The sequence below is a fragment of the Cydia pomonella genome, chromosome 28, assembly GCF_033807575.1.
Source record: "Cydia pomonella isolate Wapato2018A chromosome 28, ilCydPomo1, whole genome shotgun sequence".
Lineage (NCBI taxonomy): Eukaryota > Metazoa > Arthropoda > Insecta > Lepidoptera > Tortricidae > Cydia > Cydia pomonella.
In genome coordinates this window covers 2729444-2746175 of record NC_084730.1, presented here as the reverse complement: position 1 = coordinate 2746175, position 16732 = coordinate 2729444, and the positions used below count along the sequence as shown (strand labels likewise).

General features: G+C 44.3%; 1 protein-coding gene across 1 annotated transcript in view; it reads left to right on the top strand.

The window, feature by feature from the left end:
- LOC133533043 (zinc finger protein swm) overlaps positions 1–16732 on the top strand; it is a 78230-nt gene that overhangs the window by 23561 nt on the left and 37937 nt on the right. Inside the window, exons 5-11 of the mRNA XM_061871962.1 lie at positions 548–619; positions 702–796; positions 6958–7047; positions 7535–7675; positions 9529–9623; positions 12216–12329; positions 13623–13731. Of these exons, the coding sequence (XP_061727946.1) occupies positions 548–619; positions 702–796; positions 6958–7047; positions 7535–7675; positions 9529–9623; positions 12216–12329; positions 13623–13731 (716 nt within the window). The remainder of the gene's footprint in view (positions 1–547; positions 620–701; positions 797–6957; positions 7048–7534; positions 7676–9528; positions 9624–12215; positions 12330–13622; positions 13732–16732) is intronic.

The following is a 16732-nucleotide window of genomic DNA, read 5'->3' as shown; positions in this document are numbered from 1 at the left end:
CCAACCCCGGAATCGCGAAAAAAAAATTTACTCCCCCATAGAAAATGTCAAAATGCATGAAACAGCCAATTTTGTATCATTATTTCAATTTAGTATCTTGCCAATTTATTTCAATCGCAGCTTTGCATCTACACCCCATCTACAAATTATGAAACTTTTCTTAAATTCTAACTTTGATTTTTGACTGACTGCTTGATCTATTTGCTTGCTTGGGGCCCTGGTGATAGTAGCGCCCACGATAATGCAGTACACATATTTTGAGAAATTATTTACTCAAGTTACTCTCTAAACATATTGCATATATGTGTATACTGGGAGATATTACTAATTTTAAACTGAATAAATATTAATAAATAGGCGGATCCACACAGAACGAGCCGCCTCGCTAGGAACTTGCCTCGCGTAGCAGCTCGTTCGGTGGAGACTTGCCTCGGCCACATTGCCTCGGGTCAAGCACGTCTCACCCGACCGTGCTGCTTCGCGCGGCAAGTTCCTCGCGAGGCGACTCGTTATGTGTGAACCCGTCTAATGTCATTTGTTTTTACAGGTGTTACCATTGACTGAACTTTTGGAAGAACCAGTGGATCAACCACCCAGAAGACGGGATCGTAGAGAAAATGTAAGTTAATTAAAATTTCTCTCTTATGTAAAGTTATTTGAGGCTTAACGTTTGGAGAATAACTAGATGTGTTTGTACACAGATGCGCGAGGAGCGCCGCCGGCGCCGCTCGCGCTCGTGGGAGCGGCGCGCGCGCGCGCGCAGGCACGTGCGCGAGCCCGAGCGGGACGAGCGCCGGTCAGTACACGTTACAATAAGAATAACACATATATTTGCTTAAACATGGTAATTGTATACAAATGTCAAAAGTTAATTAATTTAGTATCACACGTTTAGCCAAAAATATGGCATGCAAACTTAAAGCTAAAGAAAAATAAACACTTTATTGCTATGTCAAAACTAAATAATACCAAATCATTTGTGGTGAACTAGCCTAATGAGAGAAGTAAAACCAGCTAGTTTCCACACTAATTATATATATTGTCAATAACGGCACACAAGAGTCACAAGCAAAAAGAAAAGAAATAAGAGTACAAAGCACAGCACCGTATAGTTGAAGAGAAACTTAAAGTAAGCACAGGAGATAGAAAAAAGCACATAAGGATAGCGTACATAAAAAGAAACTAAAACTATAAGCGCTATTCGGCGCGCAGCGCAAACCGAATATAATCCCAAATGTAAGCGAGTCGGTGCGTAAGCATTAACCGTTACTCGGGCGGCGCAAGCGCATGCGTCCAGCCTCGAGAGTGGATATCTGCCGACTAACTAGGATTTCCGAGCGCGCACGAATGCACGCTCGGGTCACCGATCTACGGCGAAGCGAACCGAGCGATAAGGCAAGTTCTTGTTCACCGCGCTCGCGTCGCGCGGAACCGTAATGGCGTTTGAATATAATAACATTAATATTATTTATTAATATATTAACAATTAAAATATCTGTCGCCACATCAGCCCCCCCGAGACCTTTATGGTCGATAATAATCGGGGAAACGTATATGGCGACCAGAACGAGACACTTTAGGTTCAGAAGGAATGGCAACTGAGCTAGGCAAGACGGTCGATGACGTTTTTGGTAGGGCCAGACGTTTCGGTCAAAATGTAGGCAGGTTTTAACCTATCAATAGAAATAGAAACCTCATTACCGGCGATGTCAACCCTATAATACTTATCCGACCTATCGATTACTCTGTAGGGGCCAGCATACGGTGGCTGTAGCGACCTACGAACAAAATCTTGTCTCACAAAAACGTGAGTTGCAGTTGCCAAGTCCTTATAAATAAAAATTTTGGCAGAGCCATGACGTGTAACCGTTGTCGGTTGCAACTTTTTCATATGCTGACGCAAACGTGACAAGAAATCGGTATAGTCCGTCAGTTGGTCAGGTGTCGGTTGCAATAAATCGCTGGGAAGTCTTAATGGCTCGCCGTAAACTAACTCGGCGGTCGAAGCAGACAGATCTTCCTTCCATGCACTACGTATACCTAAAAGTACTAGTGGAAGGGTTTCAGTCCAACATTCATCTGCGTGGCACATAATGGCAGCCTTGAGCTGGCGATGGAACCTCTCCACGATTCCATTCGCGGCCGGGTGATACGCAGTAGTTTGCAAGTGACGAGACCCAGTCATTGTTGCTATCTGCCGGAATAAATTGGAGTCGAATTGCCTGCCTCGGTCAGTAGTAACATTCTGAGGACAGCCAAAACGTGCCACCCACGTCGAAATGAAAGCTTTGGCAACACTTTCCGCCGTGATATCGTACAACGGTACTGCCTCAGGCCAACGCGTAAACCTATCTACAGCCGTGAGACAGTATTTAAAACCGTTCGACACAGGCATAGGGCCAATTAGATCGACGTGAACGTGTGAGAACCTACCAGTAGGTGGCTTGAAATCATGAACCGGGGCATGCACGTGGCGTGAAACTTTAGAGCGCTGGCACGGAATACACGCTCGCGCCCATATCCTACAATCCTTCTTAATCCCTGGCCACACGTAACGCTCAGTCACCAACCTGATAGTGTTTCTAGCGCTAGGGTGACTGAGTCCATGGAGGGAATCAAAAACTTGCTTCCGGAACTCTGATGTAATGAAGGGACGCGGGGCTGGCCGGGATACATCACAAAATAACTTGACCGATCCAAATGATTTTTTTTTCTAAATTCAGAGATGAACCGCCATTGATTAAGTCCCGAAGCTCTGTATCCGTAGCCTGTGACAAAGCTAAAAACCTGTAAGTCAAGTCCATCTGTGATGGCCTCAATCCTCGATAGCGAGTCCGCGACGACATTCTCTTCACCTGATATATACCGGATATCCGACGTAAACTGAGAAATAAAATCTAAATACCGGAATTGCCGCGGAGAACACGAATCGAGGGATTTTTTAAGAGCGGAGACTATAGGTTTATGGTCAGTGAGTATAAAAAACGGTTTCAACTCGATCATGTATCTAAAGTACTTCACTGACTCATAAATGGCTAAAAGTTCGCGATCGTAGGTGCTATACCTCGTCTGAGCGGGTGTCAACTTGCGAGAGAAAAATCCCAATGGTTGCCAATGTCCCTCGACCTGTTGTTGGATGACAGAACCAATGGCGAAATCTGAAGCATCTGTAACCACCGCTAGGGGAGCGGAAGGGTCTGGATGCGCCAAAGAGCGGCATTTGCAATACTTGACTTGCAAGCATTAAAAGCCTCCTCTGACTCTGGAGTCCAGACAACCGGGCTGTTGCTCTTCACCCCTGGACCACTTAGTAGTGCATGGAGAGGAGCTTGTAATTTAGCAGCACCAGTAATAAACCGCCTGTAAAAATTTAGTGCCCCTAGGAAACGCCTCAGGTCCTTAATCATCTTAGGCTTAGGAAAATCTTGAATAGCCTTCACCCTAGCTCCTATAGGCTTAGTACCCTCCGACGAGACCAGGTAACCTAAAAACTCTACTTCCGGTACCGCAAATACACATTTATTAGCATTAAGCAATATACCATGGTCATTGAAACGCTCAAAAACCGCTCGTAAATGGGCTTCATGTTCTGAGTCATTGGCAGAGGCTACTAAAACGTCATCGATAAACGGAAAACAAAAATCAAGACCCCTAAGGACTTCGTCCATAAACCGTTGGAATGTTTGCGCCGCATTGCGCAAACCAAAACTCATAAATGGGAATTCGAAAAGTCCAAAAGGTGTCGTAATTGCCGTTTTCGGAAAATCCTCGGGCGCGACGGGAATTTGATTATATGCGCGCACTAAATCCAACTTGCTAAATACCTTGCATTTAAAAAGGTTATGCGAGAAATCAGCGATGTGCCGCACTGGGTACCTATCAGGGACAGTCCGTGCGTTAAGAGCGCGATAATCGCCACAAGGACGCCAGCCATTGTCCTTTTTAGGTACTAAGTGCAGCGGAGACGACCAAGGACTCTCCGATCGTCGCGCAATCCCCGAGCGCACCATATCCTCAAATTCCCGCTTCGCAATTTTGAGGCGATCCGGTGCTAAACGCCGTGGCCTTGAAAATACAGGCGCACCTGGCGTAGTCTTAATAAAGTGCTGCGTCTGGTGTTTACACTTACGCTCCTGAGGATTACCGGCAGGCTTAATAATGTCGGGTATTCCTCAAGTAAGGTGTGAAACGGCATATTACCAGAAATTACTTTAATTTTGGGGTAAGGACAAGCTGAAGCATCTACAGCGGCTGATGAGAGCAAAGTTATTCCATCGACTAAACGAGCATAACGAACATCGACAAGTAAATGATAAAATGAGAGAAAATCCACTCCGATAATAGGTTTGCTCACATCAGCGATTACAAAGCGCCAACAAAACATACGGCGTAAATTAAAATCAAGCGACAAGGTAAGCCAGCCATAAGTACTAATGGTAGTATTATTTGCGGCGTAAAGTTCATAATCAGTCTTAATATGACGTCGTTGCGCACGCAAAAAGCTAACCGGATAAACACATAGATCGGACCCGGTGTCCACCAAAAACTGAATTTTTGTTTTAGCGTCAGTAACAAATAAACGCTTTGACACTGGAACACTTTCACTGGCCGCTACGAGCGACCGATCTACTAGTTTTTTGAATACGCACAAGGGGGAATGCACTTATCTGCCTTTTCCGCATACTTGTAGTGGTACCAGCAGAGGCGCTGGGCGTCGCTGCTGGGCTTGCCAGCTCGCGGCCGGCTCCTGGAACGATTACGTGGCTTGCCGCGGGACCTCGACCGGGGCTGACCCTGACGGCCCCGGGAGGTGGACATCGCGTCAAGCCTTGACGCTAATGCATCAATTTTCTGGTGCAACTGGTCTATCATGGAACCAGGAACGCTTGATGACGACGCCGCAGCCACCTGATAACCAGGTCCGAGCGGTGTAACTTCATGCACCTTGTCCGCCATCTGGGCCACGGTATCCAAGGGCAAATTATCCTGGTAAGCGACTATGCTTTGCAACACTGTAGGTAATCGACTCATCCACAAATGGCGAATAAAATCATCCGGATAATCTGCACCCGCTAAACTCCGAATATGCCGCAAAAACTGGCTCGGCTTCCTGTCACCGAGCTCCTCTTTCGACATCAACTGCTTTAAACGCTCCTGCTTAGAACTTGACAAACGAGCAATGAGTTCCCTCTTGAGGGTGCCATATTTATCACTCGCCGGCGGGTTGGTTATAATATCCTCAACTTCAACCGCGTATTTATACTCCAAAACGGATATGGCATGATAAAACTTGGTAGTGTCACTCGTAATCTTTGTCAACGTAAACTGGCCATCTAGCTGAGCGAACCACATAGTCGGCTTATCCGGATAAAAGGGCGGTGGCTTAACACTTATGTGGCTAACGGATGACTCACTCGAACTGGCCCCCGGTCCAGGGACCTGCACAGTCACCTCAGGTGCGCCCTGATTACCATTAGGCATTTTGAACTTAAAATTCAAAAGGTCTATTTTAAACTTGAAACTGTACTCAAAATCTTGAGAGCGTAAGGCTTGTTTAAATATAAAACTCAATAAAGTATGTAAAAGTTTAAATTACAAACGTTTGTTATAAATTAAAATTCAAAAATGGCCGTCACACCGGTTACACGGTAATATCTAAAAATGTCCGTTACACAACTGTCCGTAATCACGTCGGGGTCACCATTTATGTGGTGAACTAGCCTAATGAGAGAAGTAAAACCAGCTAGTTTCCACACTAATTATATATATTGTCAATAACGGCACACAAGAGTCACAAGCAAAAAGAAAAGAAATAAGAGTACAAAGCACAGCACCGTATAGTTGAAGAGAAACTTAAAGTAAGCACAGGAGATAGAAAAAGCACATAAGGATAGCGTACATAAAAAGAAACTAAAACTATAAGCGCTATTCGGCGCGCAGCGCAAACCGAATATAATCCCAAATGTAAGCGAGTCGGTGCGTAAGCATTAACCGTTACTCGGGCGGCGCAAGCGCATGCGTCCAGCCTCGAGAGTGGATATCTGCCGACTAACTAGGATTTCCGAGCGCGCACGAATGCACGCTCGGGTCACCGATCTACGGCGAAGCGAACCGAGCGATAAGGCAAGTTCTTGTTCACCGCGCTCGCGTCGCGCGGAACCGTAATGGCGTTTGAATATAATAACATTAATATTATTTATTAATATATTAACAATTAAAATATCTGTCGCCACACATTAACATGACATGCAAGTCGCGTAGTTATATATTACGAACATTTTAATGTACGACCATTACAAAAAGAATTTACCAATCCATTTAATGTCACATTAAATCATGTCAGAATTATATAATACATCTAGTTAACAGAATAATCCAGAAACTCGTTAAAGGAATAAAAGCATTTATCCTTTAACCATTTGTGTAACCTGGTAGTAAATAATTTGTCAGGTAATTGTCTTACTCATATGGCAACTTATTATACACAAGAATACCCATTATATGTATAATAGCAGTTTTTCTTAAATAAAGAGGTCTTACATAGTGGTATCTGTAGCTTAAATTCATTCCTTGCTCTTAATTTACTATTAGTGGACGTTAGTTTGAAATAAAGTGGAAGTTTGCGTACAAGACACCCTGATTCTAATATATACATATCATAAAGTTAGCAGTCTAAGTCTCCTAAACAAAGGCCGGCAATAATCTCTCGGCTTAGCTCCGCAGGCTGCTCTGACACACTTTTACCGACGTTATTAACTTAAGGGCACTTGCACTTACTACAACCGGTCTGTGTAGACATGCCTCGCCCGATCCAATGCGGACGGGCACGTCTACATAGACCGAGCTGTTTCGCGCGGCAATTTCCTCGCGAGGCGTCTCGTTCTGTGTGGACCTAATCGCTACATACAATGCATGTCATATTAAATCATAAATCATAATGTTTCGCTTCATCCACAGACGACCGCCGTCTAGATCACCATCGCCACGCGGCCGCTTTAGAAATCGTAGTCCACCCGCCGTCCTAGACAGACCTAACACTCGATCTAGGTATGTTGAATTATCTTAATTAATCATTATCTTACTCCAAAACAATGAAAAAATCGTAAAACTATCAGATAGTTCAATTCATGAAGCAGTATACTATCATGTCCTGGGCTTCATTAACAGTTCACTTCATCAAATGTTGGTTTCAACTGCACGAGTTACTAAAACATATCAATATCCTTAAATCCTTACAAAAAATCGTTTTCGTTTCTAAAAAAATGCGGCGACAACGGAAATTTCAAAACTTGGTTATAACTTTTTTTTTTTTTTGTAAATATAACAAATATTATTAAAGTATTAGAAAAAAAAGCATCAGTAAAACGATTGGCGGAATAATTGAGTAAACCAACAGTAACGAGTACATGATATACAGTCAAAATGAGTACCTGTTCCTAATGTGTCCTGTTTTTATAGTCTGTTAAAAAAGTATAGAACAGGACAGAACTTCGTGACCCATAATGAAACTATTGATTTATCATTTTATTAACAGATCCAGATCACCGGTGCCCGTGCGAGAGAGAGAGCGCGAGCTAGAGCGGGACAGGCTGCGGCCGCGCGAGCTAGAACGGGACAGAATGTCGCGAGACAGAGATCACAGGGACAGAGCGTCCAGGTCGAGAGACAGGGAACGGTTAGTTAATGCATATTTCTGTTAATGACATCCCACATAATGATAAACATAACATAACGGTTTCGCTAATCAAAGAATATAAATAATAGGGGGACATCTTACACAGATCAACCTAGCCCCAAACTAACCAAAGCTTGTACTATGGGTACTAGGCGACAATATATACATAATTATATGTATAAATACATACTACATAGAATACCCATGACTCGGGAACAAATATCCGTGTTCATCACATAAATAAATGCCGTTACCGGGATTTGAACCCAGGACCTTCGGCTTCATAGGCAGGGTCGCTACCCACTAGGTCAGACTGTTCGTCGAAGTGTGATGTAACTGGAAACTAAGTACTTTCAAAGCCCCTTAGAACACAGCTCTTGTTACGCATAACGTTCTTGAATTGCTTCAAATGATTATGTCATTTGCTATTAAATAGTGCGACATAGCAAGTTTTTAGCCACTGGTTTAAACTTTCATGATTATATAATTAGCCGGGTCCACGCAGAGCGAGCATACGCGCGAGGCAATTTCCTCACGCATAAACCGGTCAGTGTAGACGTGCCTCGGCCGAGGCGGTGCGTGCGTTTTCCTCGCCCGAGCGCGCCGCCTGGCTGGTTTGTGCGTGAGGAAATTGCCTCGCACGTACGTGTGGACCCACCTATTATGTTTAAAATTTGATTCAGGCAACAAGTCCCAAATTACAAATACTTTATAGACGTATGTTAGTCTATATACATTTTATAAAATTAAAAATAACACTATTTATGCGACAGAATCGTCTGCTCTTGTGTCGGATCCGGCAGTTTTTTCTTTTTACTACGTCGGTGGCAAACAAACATACGGCCCGCTCGGTTCTCCATATAAACGTAGTTACGCTCTCATTTTAAAACGACTTGCTAGATTTATCTGAAACTTTGTACTTACAATAGGATAAGGTGTATCTAGTGTAATAGGCAGAGCGCCGGGGTGGAGGGGTTGACACAGTATACAGGTTAACAGATATATTGTCTCCCAGCTTGTACACTTCAACCCCTCCACCCCGGCGCTCTGCCTATTACACTAGCTTCATATACCATAGTTAAAAAAATACAGCGAATTTTAAGTTTTTCATTAATAACTGGCACGAATTACAGGATAGACCACCACCATACCTCATGATAGATTACCTCATGTCATTATATGTGCAACGTGCAATTACAATCTAACACGTAGTTTAAAATGAGAACGATATTCCGTTTGTGTGGGAAGGTGAAATTCGGGCGAGCTTGCTGGGGACTCTAAGGCTTGTAATTATTAAGTATTGTATTTATTTTTTAGCCCGATATAGTGTCCCAATGCCGGGCGAAGGCCTCTACCTTTGATCTCCACATCACATCTCCAGGCTCATAATAGTAATATAATTTTCACCACACCAACTGGTAAAGGCCCTCTTGATTGTTCAAAAACTAATGAGAAAGTTGCATTTTATCCACACGTGGGGCAAAGTAATCAGAAGCAAATTTCGAGTAGTTTCCTTATATTAGCTGGTAGAATTGACTTTTAAATGATGACTTTGGATGATAAATATTTAATTACGTTCATTTGGATTTAATTTGTTTTTTTTTTGTATTTCATAGTTATTATATTTTCCTCGCGTTGGTGTGGTGAAAAATGTCGTGTTTCACTAGGAGGCAAAGTTTGTTTAACCCTCGTGCCTTGACACCCTCGCAACGCTCAAAATTCCACTTCTCGAACCACTCGCTACGCTTGTGGTTCAATTTTGGAATCTTTCACTTGCTCTGGTATCAATATTAGCACGAGCGGTTAAACAACAACTTTGCTCCCTTGTAAAACAAATAAGTATTTCCTCGCAGGTCACGTGACCGGTCCCGCGACCGCTCGCACTCCATGTCTCCGGCGCGCGCGCGCGAGCCCGACCACTACAAGCGCCGCTGTCGAGACTTTGACGGTAAGCGCTACTTCATTATTTTACCAAGTAAACTCACAAGCAGGGATCGGAACCGGTTTTTTGGAAAAACTTTGAAATAAACATATATTTCGGTTTATTTTATACTCCAAATATAGGACTCTGTTGTGTTTTTAGATAACGACTTCGTATTATTAGATTGCCCAATTAGAACGGAAATAATTAACAAGGAACGAAAAAAATACCGTTTTCGTTCCCATACAAAAATACCGGTTTCCGATCCCTGCTCACAAGGTCATTTTCAGTCTTAAGGCCAGTCCAGACGGGACTTTCGCCCGATCTGATTGAACTGTCTGATCAAATGGTGGTGTGGACGAAAAAATTAAATAGGCTCCCCGATCCCACTTGATTCGTATGTAATTGCATGAATTCTATAGTAATTTAAATTGTAGTTTTTCAAAAGATGTGTCCCACATTGGGATGCCCTCCCCCAATTGAGAGGATTTAAATCTTTTCGGGTCAGAGGTGTAGGGTTAGAGCCGGTGTAGCTTTATTTGACGTTCATAAGCGTTTTGTAATATGCCTTGAATAATGAACTATCTTTCCCACTAGATGACTAGATTAGTATATTTTAGTTACTTCCATAGCATTATGTCATATGGTATTTTACTGTGGGGTGGTGCTTCAGAGATAAATACCATTTTTGTTCTGCAGAAGAGGGCTATTCGAGCAATATATAAAATGAACCATAGAGACTCACTGAGAGATTCTGTATGTGCATAAAAATATTGCCGATTTTAAGAAAAATTGTGACATTCATAATATTAATACTAGAAATAAACATAAGCTCGCCGTGCCCTTCACTCGGCTCCATAAAATTAAAAAATCATTCATGGGTAATTGTGTGAGATTTTATAATAAACTTCCAAACCATATTACTGAGTTACCAATTAATAAATTTAAGAATCATGTAAAGCGTAAACTTATTTCTAAAGCTTATTATACCACACAAGACTACATGAATGATAAAACAACGTGGGATTAATTGTGATTCGAAATGATTAATTATTTATTATATTTGAATAATGATGATGAAATGGATATTCCAATGCATGTATTTCCTTTGTTGTTTTTATTATATTTGTTTGACATTTAGAATTTATTCTAGAAACAATCTAGACTAGTATTTTTTATACATTTTTTTTTGTATGACTGTATTTTGTGAAAGTTTTAGTATTAAATTATATCTATGAATTATATTCATTAGTATTATATATGGAATAATATTTACAACATCAATAAATTGCTCTGATAATTAGATTAAGATAATTATATGTAATACTGTCTTACTATTCATAAGTGCTTGTTGCTAGGCCTACATGAATAAAGTATATTTGAATTGAATTGAATTGAGATGCTTCCGCAACAATGCCAATTTTTTGACGCAAATATGCGCGTTGTGAGTGCATTTTTTTTATTATTTTCGAGCTCATATTCAGTATAAATCTAAAAGTTCGCCTATTGTACAGTGTGTTTTCTTATTTGCAATAAAGATTAAATAAAAAAAATAGATTTGACCATGCCGTCTGGACGGGCCTATAGAACCGAATTTCGTTACCACTGCCATGTAACGTGGGAATCTCCAAAATGATCAGCATGTCAACGAAAATAGCTTTATTAATTAGGCGGATCACACAGAAGGAATCGTGACCGCGCGTGCGTTTGCCGCCCGACTGCTACACACAAAACGAGCCGCCTCGCGAGGAAATTGCCGCGCGAAGCAACTCGGTCGGCGGAAACATGCCTCGCCCGAGGCAATGCGGCCGAGGCATGGCAGGCAGAATTTGAAACAGAGGTGTATTGTCAAAGAAAACTTTGTAGCGACGTAAATTTACTGCCATCTTTCGACACATAATTAAAACTTTTAGAACGCCATTTGACTTTGATCCTTATTCTTTCACTGATATGTGTTCAATTTGTTATATTTCAAAAAGTGGCGCCATATTACCGGGCACTACATAAAGGTTATGGCGTCATTGCTCGAAACGATGCCGCCATAACTTTGGCCTTTGATCTATTAGATGGCGCCACTTTTTGATATTTAACAAATTAAACTCATATAAGTAAAAGAATAAGGATCAAAGTCAAATGGCGTTTTAAAAGTTTTAATTATGTGTCGAAAGATGGCAGTAAATTTACGTGACTACAAAGTTTTCTTTGACATATACCTTTATTTTAAATTCTCTTTGATGGTGGCCAACAAATAACCCGACCAAATTACGTACGTTATTTTTGATACGTTGTCAGGAATGTTACGTTGTTAGGAATGAAACGTGTTTTTAATTTTGTCGCATTGTGTATGTTCTGTCCCACACGGGCGCACGCGTACAGCACATTTATAGAAAATATACTAGATCTATGTAGGCGGTTATCACATGACACTGGGGCCGTATCTGATCATCCAATTACGCCTTCATTGAAGTAAAATACTAAAATCCCCGCAATTTGCGAATTTAGATTTTCGCGGTAGCCATTCTGTAATCTGTTAGTTATTCCTTTGTCGTATGGTAATAGTTTCCTAGTCTCTTTTGAAGTGATATATTACTTTTCTAATCAGATTATCTTCTTTTACAGAAAAAGGATACTGCATGCGAGGGGACTTATGTCAATGGGACCACGGTGCGGATCCCGTAGTGCTAGAAGATGCTGCGTTGACGTCTGTGCTGACCATGCCCCCTCCAGTACCAGGTAAGTCACATTGTCAGCCTCGCTTCGCTAGTTAGTTAAAAGTATACTAGAAGATGCTGCGTTGACGTCTGTGCTGACCATGCCCCCTCCAGTATCAGGTAAGTCACATTGTCAGCCTCGCTTCGCTAGTTAGTTTAAAGTATACTAGAAGATGCTGCGTTGACGTCTGTGCTGACCATGCCCCCTCCAGTACCAGGTTAGTCTCATTGTCAGCCTCGCTTCGATCGTTAGTTTAAAGTATGCTAGAAAATGCTGCGTTGACGTCTGTACTTACCATGCCCCCTCCAGTACCAGGTAAGTCACAGTGTCAGCCTCGCTTCGCTAGTTAGTTAAAAGTATACTAGAAGATGCTGCGTTGACGTCTGTGCTGACCATGCCCCCTCCAATACCAGGTAAGTCACTTTGTCAGCCTCGCTTCGCTAGTTAGTTTAAAGTATACTAGAAGATGCTGCGTTGACGTCTGTGCTGACCATGCCCCCTCCAGTACCAGGTTAGTCTCATTGTCAGCCTCGCTTCGCTAGTTAGTTTAAAGTATACTAGAAGATGCTGCGTTGACGTCTGTGCTGACCATGCCCCCTCCAGTACCAGGTAAGTCACAGTGTCAGCCTCGCTTCGCTAGTTAGTTTAAAGTATACGGTAAGTATATAGCGTTCTCTATCGTCGGATCGGAGGCCAAGATCGTCTAAGGGTTGTTGGGCCATCGTAATTATTTCAAATAAACAACCGTGAAAAACAGTTCGCTATAAGCCGGCCCGGCGAGTTCGCGCGAGGGAAAACGCGCGCGTCGCCTCGGCCGAGGCACTGGCCGTATTGTGCGTGAGGAAATTGCCTCGCGCGTGTGCTCGGTCTGTGTGGACCCGGCTGTAGAATGACGCGCATAACATTACTTTTAATAGATTTTGCTAAAGAAAATATTAATACGTTGCTATAGTTTCTTTTGTACTGGCAAGACATAGTAATTGTGTAACTAGAGAGCAAAATGATATATTTACGGCGTGCGCGTACATGGAATCCTGAGCGAAGCAAAGGATTCTTTAATTGAATCCTGAGCGTAGCGAGAGATTCTAACACAGAATCCTGAGCGCAGTGAGGGATTCAAATGTTAACGCACAAGTTGGAATTGGAAATATTGTCTGACTTGTATATCTGGAATGTGTTTTGTTTGTTAAATAAATTGTTCTAAAACTTCGTTTAGTCTCATTTGTATTTAAAAGAGGTTTACAATGTTGAGAGTTTCTGTGATAATTAGGTGATGTTTTTGACCCCTCGTATAATAAAATAACATCGTTCCAGAGTACAACCCGCTGACGCCGGACATCTGGTGCGGCGCGGGCCCGGGCGGGGGCTACCCGCCCTACCCGCCGCCTGCCCTCCCGCCTAGAGAGCTCATACCCATACCCAGGTACCTACTGAACACAGGACGCGTACACTCACACCGGACATCGGGTGCGGCCCGGGCCCGGGCGGGGGCTACCCGCCCTACCCGCCGCCTGCCCTCCCGCCTAGAGAGCTCATACCCATACCCAGGTACCTACTGAACACAGGACGCGTACACTCACACCGGACATCGGGTGCGGCCCGGGCCCGGGCGGGGGCTACCCGCCCTACCCGCCGCCTGCCCTCCCGCCTAGAGAGCTCATACCCATACCCAGGTACCTACTGAACACAGGACGCGTACACTCACACCGGACATCGGGTGCGGCCCGGGCCCGGGCGGGGGCTACCCGCCCTACCCGCCGCCTGCCCTCCCGCCTAGAGAGCTCATACCCATACCCAGGTACCTACTGAACACAGGACGCGTACACTCACACCGGACATCGGGTGCGGCCCGGGCCCGGGCGGGGGCTACCCGCCCTACCCGCCGCCTGCCCTCCCGCCTAGAGAGCTCATACCCATACCCAGGTACCTACTGAACACAGGACGCGTACACTCACACCGGACATCGGGTGCGGCCCGGGCCCGGGCGGGGGCTACCCGCCCTACCCGCCGCCTGCCCTCCCGCCTAGAGAGCTCATACCCATACCCAGGTACCTACTGAACACAGGACGCGTACACTCACACCGGACATCGGGTGCGGCCCGGGCCCGGGCGGGGGCTACCCGCCCTACCCGCCGCCTGCCCTCCCGCCTAGAGAGCTCATACCCATACCCAGGTACCTACTGAACACAGGACGCGTACACTCACACCGGACATCGGGTGCGGCCCGGGCCCGGGCGGGGGCTACCCGCCCTACCCGCCGCCTGCCCTCCCGCCTAGAGAGCTCATACCCATACCCAGGTACCTACTGAACACAGGACGCGTACACTCACACCGGACATCGGGTGCGGCCCGGGCCCGGGCGGGGGCTACCCGCCCGACCCGCCGCCTGCCCTCCCGCCTAGAGAGCTCATACCCATACCCAGGTACCTACTGAACACAGGACGCGTACACTCACACCGGACATCGGGTGCGGCCCGGGCCCGGGCGGGGGCTACCCGCCCTACCCGCCGCCTGCCCTCCCGCCTAGAGAGCTCATACCCATACCCAGGTACCTACTGAACACAGGACGCGTACACTCACACCGGACATCGGGTGCGGCCCGGGCCCGGGCGGGGGCTACCCGCCCTACCCGCCGCCTGCCCTCCCGCCTAGAGAGCTCATACCCATACCCAGGTACCTACTGAACACAGGACGCGTACACTCACACCGGACATCGGGTGCGGCCCGGGCCCGGGCGGGGGCTACCCGCCCTACCCGCCGCCTGCCCTCCCGCCTAGAGAGCTCATACCCATACCCAGGTACCTACTGAACACAGGACGCGTACACTCACACCGGACATCGGGTGCGGCCCGGGCCCGGGCGGGGGCTACCCGCCCTACCCGCCGCCTGCCCTCCCGCTAGGGATTGCAATCCGGTCCGGCGGATCCGGTAATCCGGCCGGATCCGGCACTTTTCAGGAGCTACCGGATCCGGTAAAAATCGCCGGATCCGGGCCGGATCCGGTAAAATAAAAGAAACGCCTAAATACAGCACGCACTGTGCGTTTTAGATAAGGAAAAGGCGACGGATGAGAGGTATGAAGTTGAACAGAGCGTAAAACGAATGAAAAAGTTTAAATTTAGTTAAATAAAAATATATATGACGATGACTGGGAACAGAAGTTGCCTTTCATGTTGGTGGCACGATATGACGATTACACAAATACTGTTATAGAAGGAAAAATAAAAGAATGGAGATGCTATGGAAGGCATTTGTAATTTATTATAAAGAGAAGGTTAATGTTGTGATAGGAGATTAAAAGTAAACAAATGAGCAGGATTAAGTCGGCGGTACTCAACCGACTAGAGTTGGGCTAATCAATATGTGATATATTATGTGTGAATGAATATATGATAACATTGATAATCTTTAGTTTGCTCAGATTTTTTTTTTCAGATATTTTGCTCGGATATTTATACATATACTTATATATAAAATATTGGTTATTTTCTATTCTTTACGAGAGAATCTTTTGTATTTATAATTTCATCCAATCTTATGCAATTTCCTTCATCTCCTGGTACATGCTACTCTACGTCTAGCCAATTCTTTATTTGATCCATGTAACTATTCTTAGAGAGTCTCTTTCCGCGATGGATTTCAATCCTACACTCTATTATTTTTCGCATGAGATCGACGTGTCGTGCTCCATTCCCTATAATTTTAACAATATAGTTTTCTGTTTCATAAGCGCATTGTAATATGCCTACTTGAATAATAAACTATCTTTATCTGTAAATTAGGAAAAAGTTAATTTTTTAAATAATACAGTCTCCTACTTTCTCGGAAAAAAGAGGGCAAATTTAATATCATTTTGGTTAATAGTAAAATATCTTATTTTCTTACTGGAATGGATGTCAACGTAACAAAGAATTCAATCAAACAACAGTTACGAAAACTTGTCCTTTCAAGGAGTTCCAATTCCCCCCCCACATCCCATTACCGGGCTTTGGAAACTAATCAAATTTACAATTGTAAACGAATATTTGAGCACTTGTGAATGGTTAGATATAATATATGACCGATTTCATATTTTGTTTTTAAAGTGATATTGACAGTGTCACACTTTTTACTGCTAAGTTCTATTTTATTGATAAGTAGTTATTTATTAACTTAAATTATAGATTTAGGAATACGTATTATGCAAAAAACTAGAAAAATATGCCATTTAATTAACTTTAATATCCCTATACCAAACCGGATCCGGTCCGGCCGGATCCGGCCGGGTTATGGCCAAAATCCGGCCGGATCCGGCCGGATTGAAAATCAATCCGGTTTGCAATCCCTACCTCCCGCCTAGAGAGCTCATACCCATACCCAGGTACCTACTGAACACAGGACGCGTACACTCACACCGGACATCGGGTGCGGCCCGGGCCCGGGCG